This window comes from Hypanus sabinus, chromosome 10 (assembly GCF_030144855.1).
Source record: "Hypanus sabinus isolate sHypSab1 chromosome 10, sHypSab1.hap1, whole genome shotgun sequence".
NCBI classification, from domain to species: Eukaryota; Metazoa; Chordata; class Chondrichthyes; order Myliobatiformes; family Dasyatidae; genus Hypanus; species Hypanus sabinus.
In genome coordinates, this window is record NC_082715.1 from 90241091 (window position 1) to 90267734 (window position 26644).

The 26644-nt window shown below is 37.7% G+C and overlaps 1 protein-coding gene across 3 annotated transcripts in view; it reads left to right on the forward strand.

The window, feature by feature from the left end:
• The window catches only part of fam135a (family with sequence similarity 135 member A), a 130933-nt gene extending 104640 nt beyond the window's left edge, over positions 1-26293 (forward strand). For all 3 annotated transcript variants that reach the window (XM_059982298.1, XM_059982297.1, XM_059982299.1), the window contains 6 exons: positions 2083-2174; positions 5118-5215; positions 17505-17656; positions 18386-18496; positions 19592-19705; positions 24518-26293. In XM_059982298.1, coding sequence (XP_059838281.1) covers positions 2083-2174; positions 5118-5215; positions 17505-17656; positions 18386-18496; positions 19592-19705; positions 24518-24723 — 773 coding nt within the window. In that variant the 3' untranslated portion in view covers positions 24724-26293. The remainder of the gene's footprint in view (positions 1-2082; positions 2175-5117; positions 5216-17504; positions 17657-18385; positions 18497-19591; positions 19706-24517) is intronic.
• Positions 26294-26644: the final 351 nt, after the last annotated feature.

Sequence of the window (26644 nt, forward strand, 5' to 3'; positions counted from 1 at the left end):
TGTTCATGATTTCCCTTGCATGAAAATAGACCCATCTCAAGCCATCACTCTGAACCAACTGCCCCTCTCTCCATCTCTTCAGTTTTGTTCCCACACCCCCAGCAATTCTAGTTTAAACTCTCCCCAGTAGTCTTAGCAACCTCCTTGCCAGGATATTAGTCCCCCTCGGATTCAAGTACAACCCGTCCTTTTTGTACTGGTCACGCCTACCCCAAAAGAGATCCCAATGATCCAGAAATCTGAATCCCTGACCCTTGCTCCAATCCCCTAGCCGTGCATTTATCCTCCACCACATTCTATTCCTATACTCACTGTCGCATGGCACAAGCAGTGATCCCGAGATTACTACCTTTGACGTCCTGCTTCTCAACTTCCTTCCTCACTCTGCATTGTCTGTTTTCAGGACCTCTACCCTTTTCCTACCTATGTCATTGGTGTCAATATGCACCAGAAGCTGGAAGAAGGAGATCTTCACCTTCCCACTTCAGGATATCATGGATGCGATCAGAAACATCCCAGACCCTGGCACCTGGGAGACAAACTACCATCCATGTTTCTCTCCTGTGTCCACAGAGTGGCTTGTCTGACCCCTAAATATAGAGTCCCCTATCACTGCTGCCAGACTCTGCCAGAGGTGCAGCCATTGTTGTATCCCCAGGTAGGATGTCCCTCCCAATAGTACTCAAACAGGAGTACTTATTGTTATTGGGGACAGCCACAGGGGTACTCTTGAGTGTCTGGTTCTTGCCCTTCCCTTTCCTGACTGTTACCCACTGATCTATCTCCCAAGGCCCCGGTGCGACTATTTGCCTATATCAACTATATCAACTCCTTACTTTCCCTGACCAGACAAAGGTTATTCAGCCTCATCTCCAGTTCCCTAAACCAGTCCCTAAGGAGATGCACCTTGATGCACCTGGCGCAGTTGTGGCCATCTGGGAGGCTGGGAGACTTCCGGACATCCCACATCTGACACCCAGTACATAACGCCGGCTCACAAACATACTTCCTATTCTTCATAACTAACTTAACTCTCCTTGACCCATTATCACCTCAGCCCCGTTAGGCCAAAGCTGTCCTCCTTTTAATCTCTTTCTGCCTGTCTAACTCGCTGACATCTACATGACTTCGCAGTCTTGCCTTAATCAAACTGCGGAACAAAAAAATGATCTTTTAAAATCTTCCCGCCTGTCTAGCTTGCTGACATCCATGCGCCTGCATAGTCGTGCTTGGATTTTTGTTCAAATCCATCATTGGACAAAATGCTGTAATTTTGAACCATTTGAGCAGTTACTTAGTAACATGAGGCTTGTGCAAATTGTATTTGAAAACAAAGTAACTACCTTTCGTAAAATCAAAGTACGCTAGCTCCTCAAAATCTGCAATTGCAGCAGAAAACTTTAAATACTCAGCCAGTAAGTCCTGATTCTTCTGTCGGGCCAGCATTTTCTGTATGCATTATTTTTTTTTACCATTGTTGAAGTAAGAGCACTATATTTATTAAACGTATTTTCTATTCCATTGAGAAATCATTGTCCTGCAAATTAATCTTTTTTGATTGAAATACTTTAATATTAACATGTGTTGCTCCAAATTGATAAAAAACTGGCCAACTTGTTCAAATTCTTTGACTATTTCAGAGCTGAACTGATAGTTTGAAAGTGGATATATGTATATATTTACTTTTTGAACAGATTTGTTAATTTCAAATTTATTCTTGGTTCCTGCATCTTCCAGGCAATGGAGGGAGATTAACAATTTATAGCAAATTATTGTAAAGCTGTGCTCCTTGATACTTTCCAGATTTATCTTACCTGAAATAATGAAGAGAAATTTGGCACTGATTATTGGGTAGAACAACAAGAAAACGTAGATTGCATGATTGATTGGATTAATCTCGTCTTTCACCTGTAATTTGTGCTTCAATGGAATAAATGATTTAGAAAACACAAAAAAAACAGTTTATATTGTTCAACTTAAGTTGCAAATTTCTTAAAGCTACAACAAGCTATATTTTGCAAAGAAAAGGTTAGATTTTGTAGTTAAAATTAAGGTATTTGTGTTTCCCTTTCCTATCTTCAGGAAATAGCGCTGACCTACGTTTGGTAAAAACCTATATTGAACTCGGATTGCCAGGGACCCAAATAGACTTCCTTATGTCAGAGAGGAATCAGGTAACCTTACATCTTGATCTTTATATTCTTCAAAAGAAAACATTAGGAAAATAGACTGGTGATTCTCCATGTTGATGATCAGAGATATTTTATTAAAATGTTATAATCCAGTAGATTTTCTGAATCAGCTGAACCATTAGTGAATAACACATAAAATGCTGGAGGAACTAGCATCCGAGCATGGGAATGAACAGTTGCCATTTCAAGCTGAGATCTTTCAGAGACAAAAGATCCTTCAAAGCCTGAAGGTTTTGTTTGTTAATTTTCCTCCATAGATGCTGCTTAGCCTTCTGAGTTTCTCCAGCATTTTTTGTGTGTTGCTTCAGATTTCCAGCATTGGACTAAATGTGAAATTTGAAACATCAGTGATATGAACATGGACAAACATTTGGTTCTAACTTTCAATTAACTAGTTAGCTTAAGTTAGTTAATATTTTGGTCTTGTTTGAAATGTACATTTTTGATCTGAATTATAATCCTCAAGAACAAATATGTAACCTATTTGAGGACAGAAAGGATGGGGAAAAAAGTAAGGGAAAGGGAGACCCAAGGAATTGGAGGTCCTGGGAGAGGGAAGGGAACATGAGAGTTGGAGGTCCCACTGAGTGGGTGAGAGCCTTTGTAAATTGGAAGGGAGCACAGCAAACATTACCTGCTGAGCCAAATACCGAACCATCAATTTCCAAATCATCGGATAGTGGTTTATCAGAATTCAACAGTATTATGAGTCATATGAAAAGCAGTCCACCTTTTCTTCTGTTTGAAAGTGGTGATCTTTCCATGTAAAAATGACTTTTGTTAGGGAAATGATTCTTATAGAAATCTGTTCCAGACTGGCAAATATAACAGACATAATTGTGGTGATTGGATCAAATATCTTGCTCTGGCCATTCAGCAGTGCAAAAATTTATGCTGCCCATCTGATCCTGAAGGTTAATGAATTTGAGTTTCTTATTTTTTAAAGAGATGTTGCTAAGGTATGGTCAGCAATACAGTAAGAATACTGAGAACTGGTCATAGAGAGATAGAGTAAGGAAACAGATCCTTTGGCCAGCAAGTAAACACTGATCATCAGTCACCCATTTATGCTAATCCTTCATTAATTCCACTTTTTTTCACTTATTCTCATAAGTTGTCCCAGATTCTATCACTCACTTACACACTAGGGTAATTTACAGTGACCAATTAAACACCAGCCTGCAGGACTTTGGGATGTAGGAGGAAACAAACACCAAGAGGAAATCCATGTGGAAACCACATATGCAGAACAGGATGTCAGAATTAAACCAAGATCTCTGGCACAGTGAGGCAGTGGTTCTATGAGCTGTACTATTGTGTAAACCTTTTATTATGGTTTCTACAGCGCTGTGCAAAAAAGTCTTCGGCACATGTAAAAATATTCTGTAAAGTAAAGATACTTACAAAAATAATGAAATGAAAAGATCCTAAATATCAAAAATACTATAAAGAGCAGTAAACAGTAAAAAAAACTAAATCAGACCAATATTTGGTGTGACTACCCTTTGCTTTTAAAACTGCATCAATTCTCTTAGGTGCACTGTTGTGCAGTTTATAACAAAATCAATTGGTAGGTTGTTCCAAGCATCTTGAAAATATTGCCATAGTTCTTCTGCAGATTTTAGCCGTCTCACTCGCTTCTGTCTCTCCAGGTAATCCCAGACAGCCTCAATGATGTTGAGATCAGGGCTATGTGGAGGTCATACCATCTGAAACCATATTAAAAAATCTAGGGTGCATAAGGCTTGCACTGTGCTGTAAATCCCAGATGCAATTCTTTTGAACAAAAATGGAAAATAGAACAGCTGGTAGAACTGCTGCTTCAAAACTCCATTGATTCTAGTTCAAACTGACTTCCAGCACTGTCTTCATGAAGTTTGCATATTTTTTCTATGAGGACATGGGTTTCGTCCACATTATCCTATTTACATCCACATTCCAAAGATATTTCATTTGGTAAGTTAATTGGCCACTGTAAATAATCTCTAGTGCAGGTGAGTGGTAGAATTTGACGAGTGGGAGAACAAGATAGTTGATAGGGAGAATGAAATATGTTGGGGTAGGATTGTTGTAAGTAATCTGTGCTTGATGATCACTGAACTCTGGGTCATAGGGTCTTTCTATGTTGTTTCTCTGTCGAAGTCTGAAATTTCTGGAGATACTCAGCAGGTGAGGCAAGAAAAATAGAATTAATATTTCAGGTTTGGTCTTTCTGAAGAAACATTAATATTGTTTCTCTCTCTAGAGGAACCACCTTATCTGGTGCATTATGTGCTTTTGTGTTTCAGATTTTTATTGCTGTATTTCTTTTAAGTATATCTTAAAAGAATGGTTGCAATATGCTCATATAAGTAATTTGTCAAAAGTGTGCAGAGTTTTCAGACTTGTCGGAGTCCTGTGCATCAGCTTAAGCATTAAGTAGGCCTTTTAATTATTTCCAAATGCCTAACTGCAGTTAGTTGTATATATTATAGAAAATGTAATCATAAAGTGACAAACTAACAGCAATAATAGTTTAAGTCATTTTTTCTTGTTTGTTTCTCTCTTTTCATTGGTTTCCCTCTATGTAGTGATTTACTTCACTGTACCAAAAACAAGGAATTAATAAAATACTGGGGGAAAGGAAAGACTTCGTTTTCCCTAAGGGAAAAGTCAAGGAAAACCATTTGACATGTCTTTGGGAGATTGCTGTTGTATAATTTTTGGCAGAGAACACATTCCAATAACCACATTTCAGGATCAAAATCCTGTCTACAGACTTTATACCATTTGACTTCTGACTTCCAATTTAGCTGATTTTTATCAAAATCTTGATTATGATTATAGTACCCTTTGAGTTTTATTAGGAATACTTTTGGACAACACCTTCATTAACATTCTCTGCCACTAAAGTTTATTTTCCTTTATTTACCTTTCCTTTCATAGAATGACACATTTGCAGACTTCGATTCCATGACTGATCGACTTTTGGATGAAATAATACAATATGTTCAGATTTACAACCTTACAGTTTCCAAAATCAGGTGAGCTAGCAAATGGTGCATGAGGATGTTTAAGGATTAATTTTATTGGTTTTTTCCTTGTCCTATAATTTTGCCTTAGTTATTTTAAACTTGTATGTAATCCACATTTGTATGTAATTATAGATTGTGGATTCCATTGAATCAATACCAATAGAATTAAGATTTTGTGCTACCTATTCCCATTTTCACAGGGAATATTCAAGGCTATTAAGTCCCTGCCCACAAAAGTGGTGGCAGCAGGGGTCAAGTGCATGCAGCTGGGATCTAGTAACTCCGTGGCGATGTAAAGGTTATGCTGGGGTATACTCAGGAGTAAAATCTGGAGGGCGAAAAGGGAGAATGAGATAGCTTTTACAGAGATGATTAAGGAGAATCCAAAGAGATTTTAAACATACATTAATGGAAAAATTAGGGTGAGAATACGGTCCTAAAGACCAAAGGAGACATCTTTATGTGGAGCTGCATAAGATAGATAAGGTTCTTAGTGAATATTTCTCCTTTTTTTCCGTGGAGAAAGGCAAAGATGAGAGAACTCGGTAAGGTAGTGCTGGACATTTTAAGATGTATGAAGATAGACAAATCTGTGGGGTCTGATATCAAATAACACTGTGGGAGGCCAGGGAAGAAGTGGGAGCCCTGAGTGAGGTAGGTACACTATCATTATCTGTGGGTGAGGTGCTGGAACACTGGAGCTGGAATGAATAGCCTGGGAACTATAGACCTAGAAAGCCTAACATCTGCGGTTAGTAAGTTACTGGAGAAGATTCTGAAGGATTAGAATGCCAGAGGTTGATTACAGGTCGTCAGCATAGTTTTACGCTTAAGAGCTCATGTCGTACAAATTTGGTCAAGTTTTCCCATGAAATGACCAAAAGGATCAATAAGGGCAGCATGTTAGGTAAAACATATACAGTATGAACTTCAATAAGGCGTTTGATAACGTCTTATGAAATGTACGGTAGAATACTCAGGAAAGTTAGGTCGTGTAGAATCCAGGGAGATCTTGCTAATTGGATGCATTTCGCTTAATGGTAGGAGGTGATGATGGAATGTTGTTTGTCAGACCGGAGGCCTGTAGCCAATGGTGTGCCTCATGGGTCAGTGCTGAGCCCACTGTTGTTTGTCAGCCATATCAATGATTTAGGACATAGGAGCACAATTAGGCTATTTGTCCCTGTTTTTTTTTTGAGCAACAAATTATGTATTTGAATGAATTTCAGAACAAATTAGAACACTACCATTACCTACTACACTACTATAAAACTGGTATTAGTTCCTAATTGTTTTTTTTATAAGTTTTTTTATACATTTTCTACATCGCTACAGCTAAAAAAAACCAGATCAAAATGAAGAACATTAATACAGTGCAAAAATAAACATACAATAATAATATAATACAAAAAAAGATAATTGAGAAAGCACCCAAATTGAAGACATGTAAAATTAGTATCCTCCCCAAGCCCCACAACAAAAAAAGAACTCCAGACCAACCACAACACAATATAGAGAATATAAATCAGGACATTCAAACCCCCAAAACTGTAAATACACTTAGCAACAGAAGATATTAATGCTTACTACCAAAAAAAGGAGCTGAAAGCAAGGGACCGAAAAAAAACCCTTAGTTAAGAGGAAGGTTATGAAAGTACTCAATAAAAGGTCCCCAGACCTTATGGAACTTTATATCCGAATTAAGAACTGAATAATGAATTTTTTCAAGGTCTAAGCAGGACATAATATCATTAAGCCATTGAGCATGCGTGGGCGGGGCAACATCTCTCCATCTAAGGAGGGTTAAACGTCTAGCCAGGAGAGAAGCAAAAGATAATATTCAACACTTAGTTGAACTCAGATGTAAATCTGTCTCACCCAAAAAACCGAACAAAGCAATTAAAGGGTTAGGTTCTTAGTGGTGATTCAGAATATACAATAACATTATCAGAATCAGAATCAGACTTTAATCGCCAAGTACCTGTGCACGTACAAGGAATTTACTTCCGGCAGATGTTGTCTCTCTGCTCATAACAATAATAATGATAAATATAAATGAAAATTTAGATTATACATACAGGTAGTGCAATCTTTCCAAGACATCTTTCCAAAATTTCTCCAAGCTAGGACAAAACCAGTACATATGAATGAGAGAGGCCTCGCCCCTTTTGCATTTATCACAAAGAGGACTAATATTAGGGTAAAATCGAGATAGTTTAGATTTAGACATATGGGCTCTATGAACAATCTTAAACTGTAAAAGGCAATGGCGAGCACAAAGAGAGGTTGAATTAACCGATTTGAGAATCGAGTCCCAAGTCTCATCAGATAAGGAGATATTTAAATCATGCTCCCAAACCATTCTAATTTTATCCATAGGGGCACGTCGTAAGGATGCTAATTTATCACAAATAAATGATATTAAACCTTCACCTAGTGGATTAATAGAAAGAAAGAAATCAATAACATTTTTCTCAGGCATTTCAGGGAAGTTAGGAATTAAAGGTTTAATAAAGTGTCTAATTTGGAGATATCTAAAAAAATGAGCATTGAGCAGATTGAACAGCAGAGAGCTGTTGAAAAGATGCGAAGCGATTATCAATAAAAAGATCTTCAAAATGTCTAATGCCCTTCCTATACCAATCATGGAATGCTGAATCATACGTAGTAGGTAAGAAAAGGTGATTACGTAAGATAGGGCTAGAAAAGGAAAAACCATGGAAACCATAAAATTTCCTAAACTGAGCCCATATACGCAAAGTGTGTCTAACAAGAGGATTAACAATTAATCTGGACAAACTACTAGGGAGTACAGAGCCAAGAAATGCAGAAATAGATAAATCTTTAGTGGAACTCAACTCCATTGCCACCCAATTAGGGCACTCGGGTTGGCCATGGAAAAAAGACCAAAAGGTAGCACAACGTATATTGGCTGCCCAATAATATAAACGAAAGTTAGGTAAAGCCATGCCACCCTCTTTTTTAGATTTTTGGAGATAAACTTTATTAATTCTAGAGTGCTTATTCTTCCACAGATATGACAAAATAATAGAGTCTAAGGAATCAAAAAAAGATTTAGGAATAAAAATTGGGATTGATTGAAATAATTATAAAAGTTTAGGGAGAACATACATTTTAACAACATACATACATTTAATACGACCTACCAAAGACATAGATAGAGGTGACCACTGTAACAGACTCTGTTTTATAGTATATGAAAGATTGGCAAAATTTTCATGAAAAATATCTTTAAACTTCCTTGTGACTGTAATCCCAAGATAAGTAAATTGATTATGAACTACTTTAAAAGGGAGATCACGGAATGTTAATTCTTGTGCTTCTTTATTAATTGGGAAAAGTTCACTCTTATGTAAATTTTTATAGCCAGAGAACTGGCTAAACTGATCAAGAAGTGAAAACATTGGAGGTAAGGATGTTGACGGATTTGAAAGAAAAAGTAATAAGTCATCAGCATAAAGAGAAACTTTATGCTCAACACCCCCTCTCCAAATCCCGGTCAATTCAGGACAGTTTCGAAATGCTATCGCCAAAGGTTCTATAGCCAAATCAAAGAGAAGGGGACTTAAAGGGCATCCCTGACGGGTGCCACGTTTGAGGTTACATAACTGGGATATCTGAAAATTAGTCAAAACAGAGGCAGTAGGACACAGATATAGCAATTTGATCCAAGAGATAAAACTTTGACTGAAGTCAAATTTTTCTAAAACTGCAAAAAGGTAGTTCCACTCTATACGATCAAATGCTTTCTCCGCATCGAGGGAAATAACACATTCAGGAATCCCAGTTGGAGGTGAATATAAAATGTTAAATAAACGCCGAATGTTAAAAAAAGGAAGACGGTTTTTAATAAAACCAGTTTGATCATCACAAATAATAGAGGGAATAACAGTTTCTAATCTATAAGCCAAAACTTTGGCCAAGATTTTAACATCAACATTAAGAAAGAAATCAGCCTATACGAGGAACACTCTATTGGGTCTTTACCCCTTTTTAATAAAAGAATAATAGATGCCTCATTAAAAGAGGGTGGCAATTTACCGTAATTAAACGAGTCAGATAATACTGAGAATAACTGAGGAGAAAGAAGTGAAGAGAATGATTTATAAAATTCTATGGGGAACCCATCAGGTCCAGGAGATTTCCCTGAAGACAATGCAGAAATTGCAAAAGATATTTCTTCTAATGATATAGGCGCATTAAGTTTAGCTTTAAAATCAGATGAAAGTGAAGGAATATTCAGATTATTTAAAAAATGATCAACAGAGATATTCTCATTCAGAGGAATAAAGTCGAGAATAAAAATTTTTAAATGCATCATTCATTTCTAAGTGATCCAATGTAAAGTCTCCATTCTCCTTCCGGATCCTTGTAATATGTTGTTTGGCTTTGGAACGCCTCAGCTGATTGACTAGAAATTTACCAGATTTGTCACCATGAATATAAAAGCGACTCTTACTTTCAAGAAGTTGGCGTTCGACAGGTTGAGTAAACAGAAGATTAAATTTAGTTTGAAGTTTACACACTTCTTGTATAATTCAGGATTCTTAGTTTGAGCAGTTGATCCAATTCTTTAATCTGATTAATGAGGTCTAATCGATCTGCACAGGACTTTCTATTAAGATTTGCTGTATAGGAGATGATTTGACCCCTCAAATATGCTTTCATGGCATCCCAGACAATCTAGGATGACATTTCAGATGATGTATTGGTGTTAAAATAAAAGGTTATCTGATCCTTAATAAATTTTAGAAAATCATCATCCAATAATAAAGTCGAGTCAAAACGCCAGTGTTTATTCCTCTGGGGGAGACCAGGAAAATTTAAAGACAAAGTAATTGGGGCATGGTCAGAAATCAGTATACTCTGATAATCACAAGAATAGACAAATGGAATAAGTTAATTATTGAGTAAAAAGTGTTCAGTTCTAGTAAAGGTATGGTGAACATGTGGAAAAAAAAGAATAATCTCTCTCAGTAGGTTGAAGGAAACGCCATATATCAGAGATACCATAATTAGAGAGAAAAGAGTGAATAGCTAAGGCAGATTTAGTAGGTAGTCTAGTAACAGAGGACAATCGATCCAAATTAGGATCTAACCAACAATTAAAATCACCACCCAGTATAAGAGAGTATGAGTTTAAATCTGGTAGTGAGGAGAAAAAACGTTCAAAAAAAATTAACATCATCAAAATTGGGAGCATACAGGTTTGCTAGTATAACTTTAGTATTATATAATTTACCAGAAACAATAATAAAATGGCCATTTTTATCAGATATCTTATTATGGAGTTCAAAAGGAATATTTGAATTAATAAGGATGGAGATCCCCTAGCTTTGGCGGCAAAGGATGAATGAAAATGCTGACCCGCCCACTTTGACAAAAGCCGAGAATTATCAAAACTACGAATATGAGTTTCTTGAAGGAAAGCAATGTCAGCTTTGAGTTGTTTAATATACGAAAAGACCTCCCTTCTTTTAACAGGATGATTCAATCCCTTTACATTCCAGCTCACAAATTTAGGTGTATTAACCATTATCAGTTGTTAGTGCATAGAAGGTAGCAGGCATATAAAAAATCAAGCAGTACAATAACAGTCTGGGAGCAAAAATGTAAACATAGATCCGTAGAATCAAAACAGAGACATGTCCTGAATAACAAAGGAAAACAAAAGTAGCAGTGAGTAGTGTTGGAACTGGAGAATCCACCCCACCCTCGCAACCCAAAACTAGATGGCTACCTAAAAAAGCAGCTAGCTGTACCAAAAAAATTAACCCAACTATGACTTCCAGTTCTGTGTCATTAGCAAAAGTTCCGTATAAATAATATAGCAAATAATAACTAGTTTATGCACTAGAAAACAGAATTACAGATAGGAACAACTTCAACAGAAGTATAAAACTTAATACAAAGAAAATCAGAAGAAAACTAAAACTAACCTACCCGCGAAAAGTTATAAAAGATTGAAAGAAAAAAAAAGGGAGGGAGAAAAGGGGGAAATTATAAATTCAAAGAGAGTACTTATCAACCATTTACAGAAAAAAAAAAGCAAAACTGAAACTATGAATCAACCAACAGGGAGGCCTTCAATAAAAACTCCAAACCTCCAAAACAAGTTAAAGTCAATTGTAGATCTCTATAGATAAAGTTATACAAAAATAAAATAGATTACACAAGTAAAATCTAAAAGTCCACAGGGAAATATTAAACTTAGATTATCTATTTAGAAAAAACGCACCAAGTCCAGGGAGAGATTGACTACAGCCCTTAGAGCTTCAAAAGATAATGTCTAAATTATTCAAGTAAAGTCTGAGTTCATAAAAAATAGTTTTACTTCGAGAAGTACTTATCAACCATTTTAGAAGGTCAGACCGGGTTCCGAAGGAGACGGGATGGCCGGAAGACTTCCAACAAACGCCTCAGCCTCCTTCACTGATTTAAACCACTTATAATCTCCAGTAGTAAGCGTAATTGGAAGATCGGCTGGATTTCGGAGAGAGGGTCTGAATCCACGATCAAAAAGCACTTTCATTACACCTTTAAACTCAGCATGCATCTTCAGAACCTGGGGGGCATAATCCTCCACAAAACGAATGACCGTGTTTTGAAAAGCAAAAGTACCTCTGCGGTGTGCCTCCATAATCAAACGGTTTTTCACCTGGTATTGATGAAAGCATAAAATAACCGGCCATGGACGGGAACCCAGAGTTGCACGAGGAACATACATCCTGTGAGCCCTTTCAAGCTCAGATGGAGTCGGAAGAAATTCTTTCCCAAAAATCTCACAGAGAAAAATCAGAAAAAAAATTCAACGGGAGAGCCCTTTTCAGTGGCCTCTGGCAAACCAAGAATTCGTAGATTGCAACGTCTGCTCCGATTTTCAAGATCCACCATTTTGGAAAAAAGTTTACTGTTCTTCTCCTCTAGGTTGGAGCAGAGAGTTTCAAGATATTGAACACGGCGTTTTAAATCTTCAGAAGTTAAGTCATTGTGAGATAAATGTTCAGCATGTTCATCCACTCTAGCATTGATCTGATCCAATTTGATATCCAGCTGGTTGAAAGAAGTTCTAAATTCAGTTCTGAAATCCATTAAAGTATCTTGTCGATGTTTTTCCAAAACAGCGAGAATGTAGCTGGCAAAGCCGTAGAAGTTTCCTTTTTCCCGGTTTTAGTACTTTTGGTAGACATTATAAGATAGATGTGTTCGCAGGCAGGTAAAAGAGAACTAATAAAATACCTAACTAAGGTTTAAGAAGGGAGACATATAGTGCAAAGATAGGAAGAATAATGGAGCAAAAGTTCGGAGCGACTAAGCAATCGCCATCTTACCGTAAGTCTACTTGTCCCTTTTTATCTGCTCCAGCATTCCATCATGATTAATTTATTATCCCTCTTAACCACATTCTCCTGCTTTCCTTGACACCCTTATTAATCAAGAACCTATCACCTTCTGCTTACACTTGGCCTCCAGAGCCATCTATGGCAATGATTTGGATGAGAATTTACAAGACATGGTGAGTAAGTATGCAGATGACACTAAAATAGGTGGTATTGTAAATACTGAAGAAAGTTATTAACGATCAGCAGGATAAGTTGGCTGTGAAATTTAATTCAGATAAGTGTGGTGTTTCATATTAGAAAGCCAAATGAAGGTGCAACTTGCATGGTAAACATTAGGGCCATATGGAGTATCATAGAACTGAATAAGTTGTTCAGGTATATGGTTCTATCAAAATGGAGTCATATATAGTTGACAGTTGAAGAAGGCTTTTAGCACCTGGTTTTCAATAGTCAGGGCACTGAGCTTTGAAGTTGAGAATTTACGTTGCAGTTGTACAAGACATTAGTGAAGAAACACTTGGAGTATTGTGCTCAGTTCTGATTAACCTGCTATAGGAAGGATGTTATTAAACTAGAAAGAATGCAGAAAAAAATTACAAGGATGTTCACAGTTGTATGAAATTATGATGTCCATAGACAGGATGAATGCATTATGTCTTTCTCAGGATTGGGGAATCAAGATGTAAAGGACATGGGTTTGAAGACCATAAGATATAGGAGCAGGAGTATCTCTATCTCTGCCTTAAATACACCCAATGACTTGGCCTCTACAGCCACTCGTGGCAACAAATTCCACAGATTTACTACCCTCTGACTAAAGTAATTTCTGTGCATCTCAGTTCTAAATGGACATCCGTCAATCCTGAAGTCATGCCCTCTTGTCCTGAAATCCCCTACCGTGGGAAATAACTTTGCCATATCCAATCTGCTCAGGCATTTTAACATTTGGAATGTTGCTATGAGATCTGCCCTCAATTTCCTGAACTCCAGAGAATACAGCCCAAGAGCTGCCAGACGTTCCTCATATGGTAACCTTTTCATTCTTGTGAACCTTCTCTGAACCCTCTCCAATGTCAGTATATCCTTTCTAAAATAAGGAGCCCAAAACTGCACCCAATACTCCGTGTGGTCTCACAAGTGTCTTATAGAGCCTAAACATCACATCTCTGCTCTTATATTCTATTCCTCTAGAATTGAATGCCAACATTACATTCACCTTCTTCACAACTGACTCAATCTGGAGGTTAACCTTTAGGGTATCTTGCACAGGGACTCCCAAGTCCCTTTGCATCTCTACATTTTGAATTCTCTCCCCATCTAATTAATAGTCTGCCCGTTTATTTCTTCCACCAAAGTGCATGACCATACACTTTCCAACGTTATATTATTTTGCCACTTCTTTGCTGATTCCCCTAAACTATCTAAGTCTCTCTGTTTCCTCAACACTACATGCTCCTCCACCTATCTTTGTATCATCGGCAAATTTAGCCACAGATCCATTAATTGCATAGTCCAAATCATTGACATACATCGTAAAAAACAGTGGTCCCAACACCGAGCCCTGTGGAACTCCACTGGTAACCGGCAGCCAGTCAGAATAGGATCCCTTTATTCCCACTCTCAGTTTTCACCCAATCAGGCAATGCTCCACCCATGCTAGCAAATTCCCTGTAATTCCATGGGCTCTTGCTAAGCGCCCAAGTGTGTTACCTTATCAAAGGCCTTCTGAAAATCCAAGTACAGGTGCCCCCCGTTTTTCGAACGTTCGCTTTACAACAATTCACTGTTACGAAAGACCTACATTAGTACCTGTTTTCGCTAACCAACGAGGATTTTTGTTTTATGAAAAAAAGACGCCCGCTTTATACGTGTGTTTACCCCGAGACAGACTACAATGACCGTGAAACCTTGTGCGGGCAGTTGTTTGCGCATGCATGTACGTGCATGTAGGTGTGTACGTGCACATCCGTGTATGTGCCGTTTTTTTTCTCCAAATCGATTTTGGCTCACTGTCTTCCCAATTTTGGTAAGTGAAACTACACCGTACATCAGTGGTTCCCAACCTTTTCTATGCCCCACACCCCTGGGAAATGTTTGTTTGATTAATGTTCACACCCCCTACAAAAGTAATATCACATTTGAAGATGAAGAAGTCTCATTTCTAATTTTTGAACCACATACAATACTATGGGTGAACAAATTAAACTCAAAAAAATAAGCTTTTAACTCAGTGCATAAAATGCAAATATAAATTGAGCAGTTAGATTTTAATTTATTCAGAAAAAATTGTAAACAGTAAAATCAATCCCAATTGTGAACATAAAATTCAATGACTTCTTTGCTGCTGCTTCTCATTCATGATTTGGTCAAAACGTGGAACTTCCTTGCTGACTGCGATCCACAGGTCTGCCTGTGGATTCAGGCGATTCCTAGATTTTGTCTTGATTGACAAAAGAGAACTGAATCCAGATTCACACAAGTATGTTGTTGCAAATGGAATGAGGACACGGAGTGCTTTTCCACCAAGTCTTGGGAACATATCCAGTGCTGCATACCAAAACTCCTCCAAAGTCTTGCTTTCAAATTGCATTTCAAGAGCTCAATTTGCCCACAAATCAATAAGATCTTCCTTCAGCTCTTCATCATCTGACATTTTCTCCAGATTGTAGGAATATGGATTCATGATCCATTCTTCTGAAATCTTCAGGTCTCCAGCAGCAAAATATCCATCAAACGATTCTGACAGCGTTTCCAAATGAGCCACAGTTTCTTCACGCACAGTAGGAGTTATGGATCCAGCAACATCAACCATCTCTTCTAGTGAAGGAACATTTGAGAGACTGCCTCTTTCCATCCTTTGATGCCAAAGATGTAACTTTTCTTTGAAGGCATTCAACTTTTCACAAGCCTTCAATATGTTTATCCCTTTTCCTTGAAGAGAAACACTCAGGTCATTCATATGAGTGAAATTATCAGCTAAGTAAGTCAGCATTTGGGCAAATTCCTGTGATTCCATTGCCCCGACCAGATCACATTCACGTTCCTCCAGAAAAACTTTGATTTCTTCCCACAGCTCAAAGAAGCGGGTTAAAGCTTGTCCTTGTGACAACCAACGGACTTTTGTGTGGAAAAGCAAAACTGAATGCTCACTTCCCAGATCCTCACAAAATGCTTTGAAGATGCGATGGTTCAAAGCATGCCCACCCCCCCCCCCCCCCCCCGATCCAGTTGATGACCTTCTCACAAGTATCAAGGATTTTCTTCAAATTTGGAGGCAATGTTTTTCATGCCAAAGCATGCTGATGAAGAAAACAATGGGTAACTTGCAAGTCTGAAATCTCTTTTTTCATCAATGCTGTAAAGCCAGATTTATTTCCAAACATTGCAGATGCCCCATCAGTGCACACAGAACCAATGACTTTGATATCTAAATCATGTTTGGCAGAGGTCTTTCACCAGCTGCATCACATCCTTTGCAGTTGTGTTTGTTTTCAGATCTTTACAAGACAGGAAATCTTCCTTCACAGCACCATCATTGACATACCTCACTAATGTGATGAGCTGGAGTGTGCTTGGGACAAACGTTACTACCACTTCTCAAGGCACACTGGCAGCTGGCTGAGTGATGACTCGTGACTCATCACTCAAGGACACAAGCCACTCTTTGTCGCACCCCCTGAAATTCCATCTCGCAACCCCTGGGCACCCCAGGTTGGGAACCTCTGCCGTACATACAATATTTCTACTTTATATCGGGTGTATATTTATCGTATCATTCCTGCTTTTACTATATGTTAATGTTATTTTAGGTTTTATGTGTTATTTTGTATGATTTGGTAGGTTATTTTTTGGGTCTGGAAATGCTCAAAAAATATTCCCCATATAAACTAATGTTAATTGCTTCTTCGCTTTACAACATTTCGGTTTACAAACGGTTTCATAGGAACGCTGTGCCTTCGGATTGCGGGGGAATCCTGTACACCACATCTACTGCATCTCCTTTGTCTACCCCACTTGTAATTTCCTCAAAGAATTGCAGTAGGTTAGTCAGGCAGTATTTTCCTTTCAGGATACCATGCTGGTTTTGGCCTATCTTTTTATGTGTCTCCAGGTACTTCATAATCTCATCCCTAGCAATCGATTCCAACAACTTCCCAACCACTGATGTCAGGCCAACAGGTCTATAGTTTCCTTTCTGCTGCCTCCCACTCTTCTTAAATAGCAGAGTAGCATTTGCAATTTTCCAGTCATCCGGTACAATGCCAGAATCTATCGACTCTTGAAAGATTGTTGTTAATGCCTCTGCAATCTCTCCAGCTACTTCCCTCTGAACCCATCAGGTCCAGGAGATTTATCCACCCTCAGAACATTAAGCTTACTGAGCATTTTCTCAGTTGTAATTTTCACTGCACATACTTCACTTCCCTCACACTCTTGAATGTCCAGTATATTACAGGTGTCTTCCACTGTGAAGACTGATGCAAAATACAAATTCAGTTCCTCTGCCATCCCTGCGTCTCTCATTACAATATCTCCAGTGTCATTTTCTATAGGTCCTATTTCTACCCTCAAAGAATGCCTAAAATTTTAAGTATTTTACCCTTATAATACTTGGGAAAGCTTTTAGTATCTTCTTTGATATTAGTGGCCAGCTTCTTTTCATAATTCATCCTTCCCTTCCTAATGATCTTCTTAGTTTCCTTCTGCAAGTTTTTAGAAGCGTAAATTTATGTGATTCTAGCTTACAAAGGAGTAATACATAGATCCAATTGGTAAACCAAGTATTTTCTGAAAGGTGTTGGTGATCCATTGGTATTCATGCAATTGAGAAAGTGCATACTTTTTTAATCATAGAATAATTATGTTTTGAAATATTTTGTTTAACTTCCAGTCATCTATTTGCACTTCTCTTCCTCTCCTTCCCATTCTCACAGCTTTATAGGACACTCTTTAGGTAATTTAATCATTCGATCAGTACTTACAAGACAAAGATTTAAATTTTACTTAAACAAATTGCACACGTTCCTTTCTTTGTCTGGACCTCATCTTGGGACCTTGTACAACAGCAGCGCACTTGTCAATACAGGTAAGCAAACAGACTGTAGTTGTGTGATACCTTCAGAATAACCAAATTTCATAAAATTTTATTTTATTTCTGGTAAATGTTTCTGATATGTACACCATCTGTAGGATAACAGATTAACAAAAAGCAAATGTGGCAGGTTCATATCATGAATGGGATTCCTTCATCAAAACTAGAATGCAAATGTATGAAAGATTTATGTCTTTCAAATACAGCAACTGCAGACATCTTCTGGCACCTATCTTTAAAAAAGATGGAAGAAATATTAGCAAATTCCTCATGTTCAGGGTGAACATAGATACTGAACCATCAAGATTAATTTCCTGTCATTGAAAATTTGATGCACTCCAGTCCTCTGTTTTGCTGTCCATTAATAAACATTAATAGGAATTTGGGTAACACTTTATGGCAAACTATATGTTCATGATACAACAATAATGGAATTGTTGACTAAACAAATCAATCAAACTTCATCAGTTTGTTCTCAGTCACCTACAAATGACACAGTGAAATACTAGTAGAGAATTTTGTGGTTTTGTGATGTAGTTTTCCTTCAAAGCATGCTGTACTTACCTTGTTAGTTTATATGATGTTCATAATAAAGGATCGTGCTTTTAAAAATTGATGGACATTCAATCAGTTTGAAATCCTGATTATGACTTTTCAGAATTTATGTACATTCTTTTGCATTAATTGTCTTTTAATGTCCTGTTGCATTATTTTCATAACCAGGACTCTGGTTTATGCAGAAGTGGAAGAAATCTGGGTCCCTACTGCAGCTGACTTGTAGAGATCATTCTGATCCTCGTCAAACTTTTCTATACAAACTCAGTAAGAAAACTGGTAAGTGTTGCAGTAATGCTATTTTTACTTGTTTATTGTCTGCATAACTTGATGGACTGCAAGAGCTTTGGAACAATAAAGTGATTTTATTTGCACTTGATCCCATTACTTACAAAGTAGGGAGCATCTAAAATTTATGTCACATTTATCTTCGGTAAAAGAATTTAACAATACTAATGTCTCATGTTATTACAAAAATTTTGTTACTGTTTTTTCTCTTGTACTACCTCAATATCTATTTGGATGGTGAAAGTTTTCAGTCAGTGCATATGACAACACTAAACCAATTTCCTGATTTCCCAATTTACCAAATTGAATATATGTCAATTGAATATAAATAAAATGCAGAATACCAAAATTATTCACCAATGGATTATAAAAAAAGCTTCCTAAAAAACAAATTCATCTCTTCACTGCTTTTTTGTACACTTTTAATATATGAAATAATATTTTTCTGAAAATTCTGAAGGAAATTTTCATGATTGATTTTCATGTAAGTCAATTCTGAATTTTATTTTTATCTTTCATGTATTTGACTGTGTCTCCACAATTTTGTGTTCTGATCCGATCTGCAAATATTTGAGTATTATCTTCTTTATGATTCAATGACCATTAATCTGACATCACCTGGAACTATTCAAAATATCCATTTCACTATCTTAACAAAAAAATTTTAAAATGGAGATGCTGGAAATTTGAAATAAAAGCAGAAAATGCTGGAAACCCTCCAGCAGGTCAGGCAGTATTCCTAGAAAGAGAAAGAATTATTGTTTCAGATATGCGACCCTTCATCAAAACAGCACAGCCCAGAGAGTGCACTATTTATGCATTTGAGTGAGAGGAGTTCCTTGTTTCCATTGGAAGTCAGTATAAAATCATCTCTAGCATCAAAGTTATGGCACTTGTATGTGTTCACTTTGCAATTAATGTGATGTTCATTTCTGTTTTTAGCTTCTACTGACTTAATTGGACTAATTTGAACTGACTTTTTAATCACACTATAACCAAAAATGTTATTTGCCAGCATGGTTTTGCGCTAAACTGAATACAGTGGAAGTTCTTATTCTAATGACAGTCTTAACTTGAATATTCAAGGTCTCCATTACTTCAAAAATGTGGTATTAGTTGGCTCGCTACAAGATCGTTATGTCCCTTACCATTCTGCTCGAATTGAGATGTGCAAAACTGCTTTAAAGGATAAACAGTCAGGTAAGAATTAATACCTGACAATTGTCACGACTAATAGGCATCTACTGAAGATAATTAAACTTGTTTTGAGGATTCCCATCCTCTTAGACCATGAGACAAAGGAGCAGAATTAGGCCATTCGGCCCATTGAGTTCACTCTACCATTCCATCATGACTAAGCTATTATCTCTCTTAAACCCATTCTTCTGCCTTCTCCCCATATACCCATTGACTTAGTTTCCACAGCCATCTGAAACAATGAATTCCACAGATTCACCACCCTCTGGTTTAAAAAAAATCCATACCTTGGATTTTACTTTTCTTTTTGTTATAAGAAATTTGAAAGTCAAAAGAATTCATCGTGTATAAAACAGTGTATACCTTGTCAGAATCAGATTTTTTACTAATGTCTTGTATCAGATGAAGTTTATTATTTTGTAGCAGCAGTATAGTGCAGATGCAAAATTACTATAAATTACAACAAATAAATAGTGCAAAACAAAGGAATAATGAGGTACCTGGACTGTTCAGAAATCTGATAGCAGGGGAAAAGTTGTTTCTGAATCATTGAGTTTGGATCTTCAGACTCCTCTCCCTCCCTTGACAGTGGTAACAAGAAGAGGACATGCTCCAGATGGTGAGGGTCCCTAGTGATGCATGCCATCCCTTGAAGATGTCCTCGGTGGGGGCGGGAGGGTTGTGTCAGTGACGAAGTATCTTGCAATTCTGAGCATTGGAGCCACTTTACCAGGTTGTGGTACACCAGTCAGAATACTTTCCATAATATAATTCATAAGAATCTTTGGTGACATACCAAATCTCCTAAAAAATCTAATGAATTAGAGTTGTTGGTCTGCCTTCTTTGCGATTGCATCAATGCGTTGGGCCCAGGATAGATCTTCTGAGATGCTGACATCCAAGAACTTACAGCTGCTCACCTTTTCCACTGCTGGACCCTCAACAAGGACTACTAGTGTGTTTTCTCCTGACTTCCCCTTCCTGAAGTCCAAAGTCAATGGCTAGATCGCAGTTTGTACATGATCAGTTTATATGTGTATACTATATGCAGTATAATCAGGCATTGTATAGTGCACCACTAAAGATTTTTAAATGTTTAAAACATAAAATATTACAGCACAGGAATTGGCCCTTCAGCCCACAAAGTCTGCATCAAACTCAGTGCTGAATTAAACCAATTACCTTCTGCCTATACATGATCCAAATCCATCAATTCCTGAAATATTCATTTGTTGAAATCAGCCTCATTATGCAAACTATTTGTTTCTGCTTCCACCACTCTTCCAGCAGCCCACACCAGGCACTACTGTGCTACTCTATGTAAAATACTGCTCTCTGTGGGTCCCATAGTCCATAACGGCTTCTGCGATATTATTAATGCTGGGGGCATATGAGTTTAGAGTTCGATCCCAACATCCTCGGTAAGGAGTCTATACGTCCTCCCCATGGATGCATGTATTTTCTCTGAGTCCTCTTATTTCTCCCACAGTCCAAAGATGTACTGAGTAGGGTAATTGGTCATTGTAAATTTTCCCATGATTAGACAATAGACAATAGACAATAAGTGCAGAAGTAGACCATTCGGCCCCTCGAGTCTGCACCGCCATTCTGAGATCATGGCTGATCATTCACTATCAATACCCAGTCCCTGCCTTGTCCCCATTTCCCTTGATTCCCCTATCCATCAGATATCTATCCAGCTCCTTCTTGAAAGCATCCAGAGAATTGGCCTCCACCGTCTTCCGAGGCAGTGCATTCCACACCTCCACAACTCTCTGGGAGAAGAAGTTCTTCTTCAACTCTGTTTTAAATAACTGACCTCTTATTCTCAATCCATGCCCTCTGGTACTGGACTTTCCTAACATCTGGAACATATTTCCTGCCTCAATCCTATCAAATCCTTTAATTATCTTAAACGTTTCAATCAGATCCCCTCTCAATCTCCTCAATTCCAGCGTGTACAAGCCCAATCTCTCCAATCTCTCTGCGTAAGACAGCCCTGCCATCCCAGGAATCAACCTAGTGAATCTACGCTGCACTTCCTCAATTGCCAGAATGTCCTTCCTCAAACCTGGAGACCAAAACTGTACACAATATTCCAGGTGTGGTCTCACCAGGGCCCTGTACAAATGCAAAAGGACATCCTTGCTCTTGTACTCAATTCCCCTTGTAATAAAGGCCAACATTCCATTTGCCCTCTTCACTGCCTGTTGCACTTGCTCATTCACTTTCATTGACTGATGAACTAGGACTCCTAGGTCTCTTTGCATTTCTCCCTTACCTAACTCTACACCGTTCAGACAATACTCTGCCCTCTTGTTCCTGCTTCCAAAGTGGATAACTTCACATTTATTCACATTGAATGACATCTGCCAAGTATCTGCCCACTCACCCAGCCTATCCAAGTCTCCCTGTATTCTCCTAACGTCCTCTTCGCATGTCACACTGCCACCCAGTTTAGTATCGTCAGCAAACTTGCTGATATAGTTTTCAATGCCCTCATCTAAATCATTGACATAAATCGTAAAGAGCTGTGGTCCCAATACAGAGCCCTGTGGTACCCCACTAGTCACCTCCAGCCAGTCTGAGAAACACCCATTCACTGCTACCCTTTGCTTTCTATCTGCCAACCAGTTTTCTATCCATGTTGAAACCCTGCCCCCAATGCCATGAGCTCTGATTTTACTCACCAATCTCCTATGTGGCACCTTATCGAATGCCTTCTGAAAATCTAGGTACACAACATCTACTGGCTTACCCTCATCTAACATCCTTGTTACACCCTCAAAAAACTCCAACAGATTAGTCAAGCATGATTTGCCCTTGGTAAATCCATGCTGGCTCGGCCTAATCCTATTTCTGCCATCTAGATGTGCCACTATTTCGTCCTTAATAATGGACTCAAGCATCTTCCCCACGACTGACGTTAGGCTAACAGGGCGATAGTTCTCCGTTTTCTCCTTCCCTCCCTTCTTGAAAAGTGGGACAACATTAGCCACTCTCCAATCTTCAGGAACTGATCCTGAATCTAAGGAACATTGGAAAATGATTACCAATGCATCCGCAATTTCCTGAGCCACCTCTTTTAGAACCCTCGGATGCAGACCATCTGGACCCGGGGATTTATTAGCCTTCAGTCCTACCAGTCTACTCATCACAGTTTCTTTCCTAATCTCAATCTGTCTCAATTCCTCTGATATCTTATGACCCTGGCCCATCCATACATCTGGGAGATTGCTTGTGTCCTCCCTGGTGAAGACAGATCTAAAGTATGCATTAAATTCTGTTGCCATTTCCCTGTTTCCCATAACAATTTCTCCCAATTCATTCTTCAAGGGGCCAACATTGTTCTTAACCATCTTCTTTCTCTTCACATAGCTAAAAAAGCTTTTGCTATCCCCTTTTATATTCCTGGCTAGACTGAGCTCATACCTGATTTTTTCTCTCCGTATTGCTTTTTTAGTTAAGATGTGCTGTTCCTTAAAACTTTCCCTATCATCTGTATTCCCACTCATCTTAGCCCTGTCATACTTCTTTTTCTTTAATGCTATACAATCTCTGACTTCCTTTGTCAACCACTGTGGCCCGTTCCCCCTCTTTGAATCCTTCCTTCTCATTGGAATGAACTGCATTTGCATCTTTTGTATTATGCCCAAGAATATCTGCCACTGCTGATCCACTGTCTTTCCTGCCAGGGCATCCGCCCATTTAACTTTGGCCAGCTCATCCCTCATGGCTCCGTAGTCTCCTTTATTTAATTGCAACACTGACACCTCTGATCTGCCCCTATCCCTCTCAAATTGTAGATAAAAACTTATCATGTTATGATCACTACTTCCTAATGGCTCCTTTACTTCAAGATCACTTATCAATCCCTGTTCATTACACATCACCAAGTCCAAAATAGCCTCGTTCCTGGTTGGCTCAAGCACAAGCTGTTCCAAAAATACATCCCTTAGACACTCCACAAACTCCCTATCCTGGGGTCCAGCACCTACCTGATTCTCCCAGTCCACCTGCATGTTGAAATCTCCCATAACGACGGCATTACCTTTAGCACATGCCAATGTTAACTCCCTAATCAACTTGTACCCAATATCCACGCTACTGTTTGGGGGCCTGTACACAACACCCATTAGGGTCTTTTTACCCTTACTGTTCCTCAGCTCAATCCACACAGACTCTACTTCCCCTGTTCCCAAGTCACCTCTTGCTAAGGACTGAATCTCATTCCTCACCAACAGGGCCACCCCACCCCCTCTTCCCATATTTCTGTCTCTACGATAGCACGTATACCCTGGTACACTCAATTCCCAGGCCTGATCCCCTTACAGCCATGTCTCCGTTATCCCAACAATATCGTAGTTCGGTTAGGGTTAAATCGGGGTTGTCGGGGATTTCTGGGTGGTGAAGCTCAAAGGGTTGGAAAAGCCTATTCTGCTCGGTAAATAAAATAAGATAAAAACTTTCCATCCTCTCACATTAAATACTCGTAATCTAAGTAATTGACATTATTATTCTGGGGAGAAGATTCTGTCTACCCTATCTATGCCTCTCATAATTTAATAAATTTCATTCAGGCATCCCTTCAACTTCAGCACTCCGGAGAAAATTACCAGAGTTCACATGCCCTCTCATCCAGGTATCGTTCTGGTAAACCTCTTCCTTACCCTTTTCAAAGATTCCACATCCTTCCTGTAATGGTACAACCACAATATTGCATTATACATCAAGTGCAATCTAATCAAACTTTTATATAGCTGCAACATGGCATTTTTGTGTTTAGTATTTATTCCTGATCTCTTTATTTTATAGGTCCAGTATATGCTGAGATGATCCAAAATCTTCTTTCACCAGTTTTGGAAAATAAGGAATGTAATTTGGTCCGATATGATGTCATCCATGCATTACCCAACACAGCTAACTCGTTAATAGGACGAGCAGCTCACATTGCTGTTCTTGATTCAGAAATCTTTTTAGAGAAGTTTTTTCTGGTTGCGGGCCTTAAATACTTTCAGTAAGAATGTGTGCCATAAACTTTTACCTCTTTATTCAAAGAAACACATTTGATCACAGAACATAGTCTCTGCCTAAAAAGACTATTTGTACAATTTTGTATTAAAAAACAATTTACATTGTTTTTGAGGTTAGTTAAAAGGTCCGAATATGTTTTTGCCTGTTGGTTTGTGCTGTGCAATACCAATTTTATATTTTTATTGGTCTTATGTACTTATTTCTGTTGTGTTTTTCTGTATTTTTCAGAAATTTTATTTTGCCTTTTTAAGTATCAGTTAATAGTTGAAATTATCAGAGTGCACTGTTTATATTTTTATTTTCTAATTTTTTTAAAGTTATTATTCAATGATTAAGTTAGAAGTAAAACATTAATTTAATTCATGACTTCCAAAGAAGCATTCTCATATAATCTATTGGGAGCCTGTTGTTTGTTTCATTCGTTAACACAGACTTTAGCAACTGGAAACCCTGTAAAAAGCTGCTATATATTTATAGATTTTTAACTTCGCTCAACTTAGGAAAATTACAGATATGTTTTTCATTTCATGCAGTCTTGCTGCATGGACCAAAATTTCTTATTCATACATTCATAAATGTGTATATTTTATCACTGTCCAGTTTTAAACCATTTCACAAATGTCTGCAATACATTTTTATACAGAAAACATTCTACAAATTTTAACCATACCTGTGGAGCATTAGTACCTTTTCTACTGCTGAAGTGGAAAGACTTTTTTGCAATGGAACTTTTAGAACTGAAGTTACTATTTTCAAATCTTATAATATTCTGTACATTGACTTGAACTTTTCACTGTCATGCCAATCTGATAAATGTTGAATTGAAATGATTTTTACTGCATGATGGTATAAATTGAACACAATGAGCCCAGCATATACAAAGGATTTAAGTAAATACATTTTGTGAGGTTAATAGTGAAAAGCCTATATTTTAACTTTAGTTTATTGAACCACCTGATTACTAAGATTCATATATGTCTGTCTATTCTTAGACATTCACTAAAAAGTTATCCTTTGTAATAATCATATTTTAAAATTATATGAAAACGTGTGACAGTAAGAAGTCATTTTATTGTGGCTTCTGTGACTGGAGAGCTGTACTGCATGTGATATTACTGGTTGTAATATGTCAGTATTGCATCAGCTTGGCAAGGGCAAGAGCTGCAAGATTGAAGTAGTCAAATAATTTATTGTTAACATTTTTTAAAAAATTGTGACAATTGGACATGTTTCACTCTAATTTCTGAGGAAAAACTTCCAGTTAATTTATTTAGATTATCCTGATTAACAATATAACATTATTATTGGTTACGGTTATATATGAGACAATGCCAAGTAAAAAGGCATGTGGTGCTGTTACACATGCTTTTAACAAATTTATTTTGAATTTTTATTGAAACACTACATCCTTTTAAGAAGGCATGTCATTTGTCTGTAGTCTTATTTTCAAATACCTACAATGCATAAGCAATGATCATTGTACCAGCAGCAGTTAAATATTAAAAAAAATGTATATTACTGTACTGTGCAAATTAAATCTTTCTTTTGTATTTTTCATTTCCATATCTAACTTTGCTTTCTTTAAAATCCACAAGCTTTTCCCTGATTTTCCTGCAAGAGGGAGATCAGTGACTTTACACCAGCAGTGATGCCATCTATGGTGCAAGTTGACAACTTCACGTTTTCTGTATTTTCTGCATCAGAATTAATGGAGTCAGTGACCACTTAAGTTTTCAGTGTAAATTATCACTGTAATGTGTTTCCAGTTCTCATATTAAAAAAAAACAGGATCAGGGCATATCTGCTAAAAGCCACTAAGATTGGGACATTTATCTCCAAAATAAGTTTGAGAGGTGGACATCTTTAAAATTTAATAAAAAGTATTTAGGGATTTGTCTCGTGAGGGAT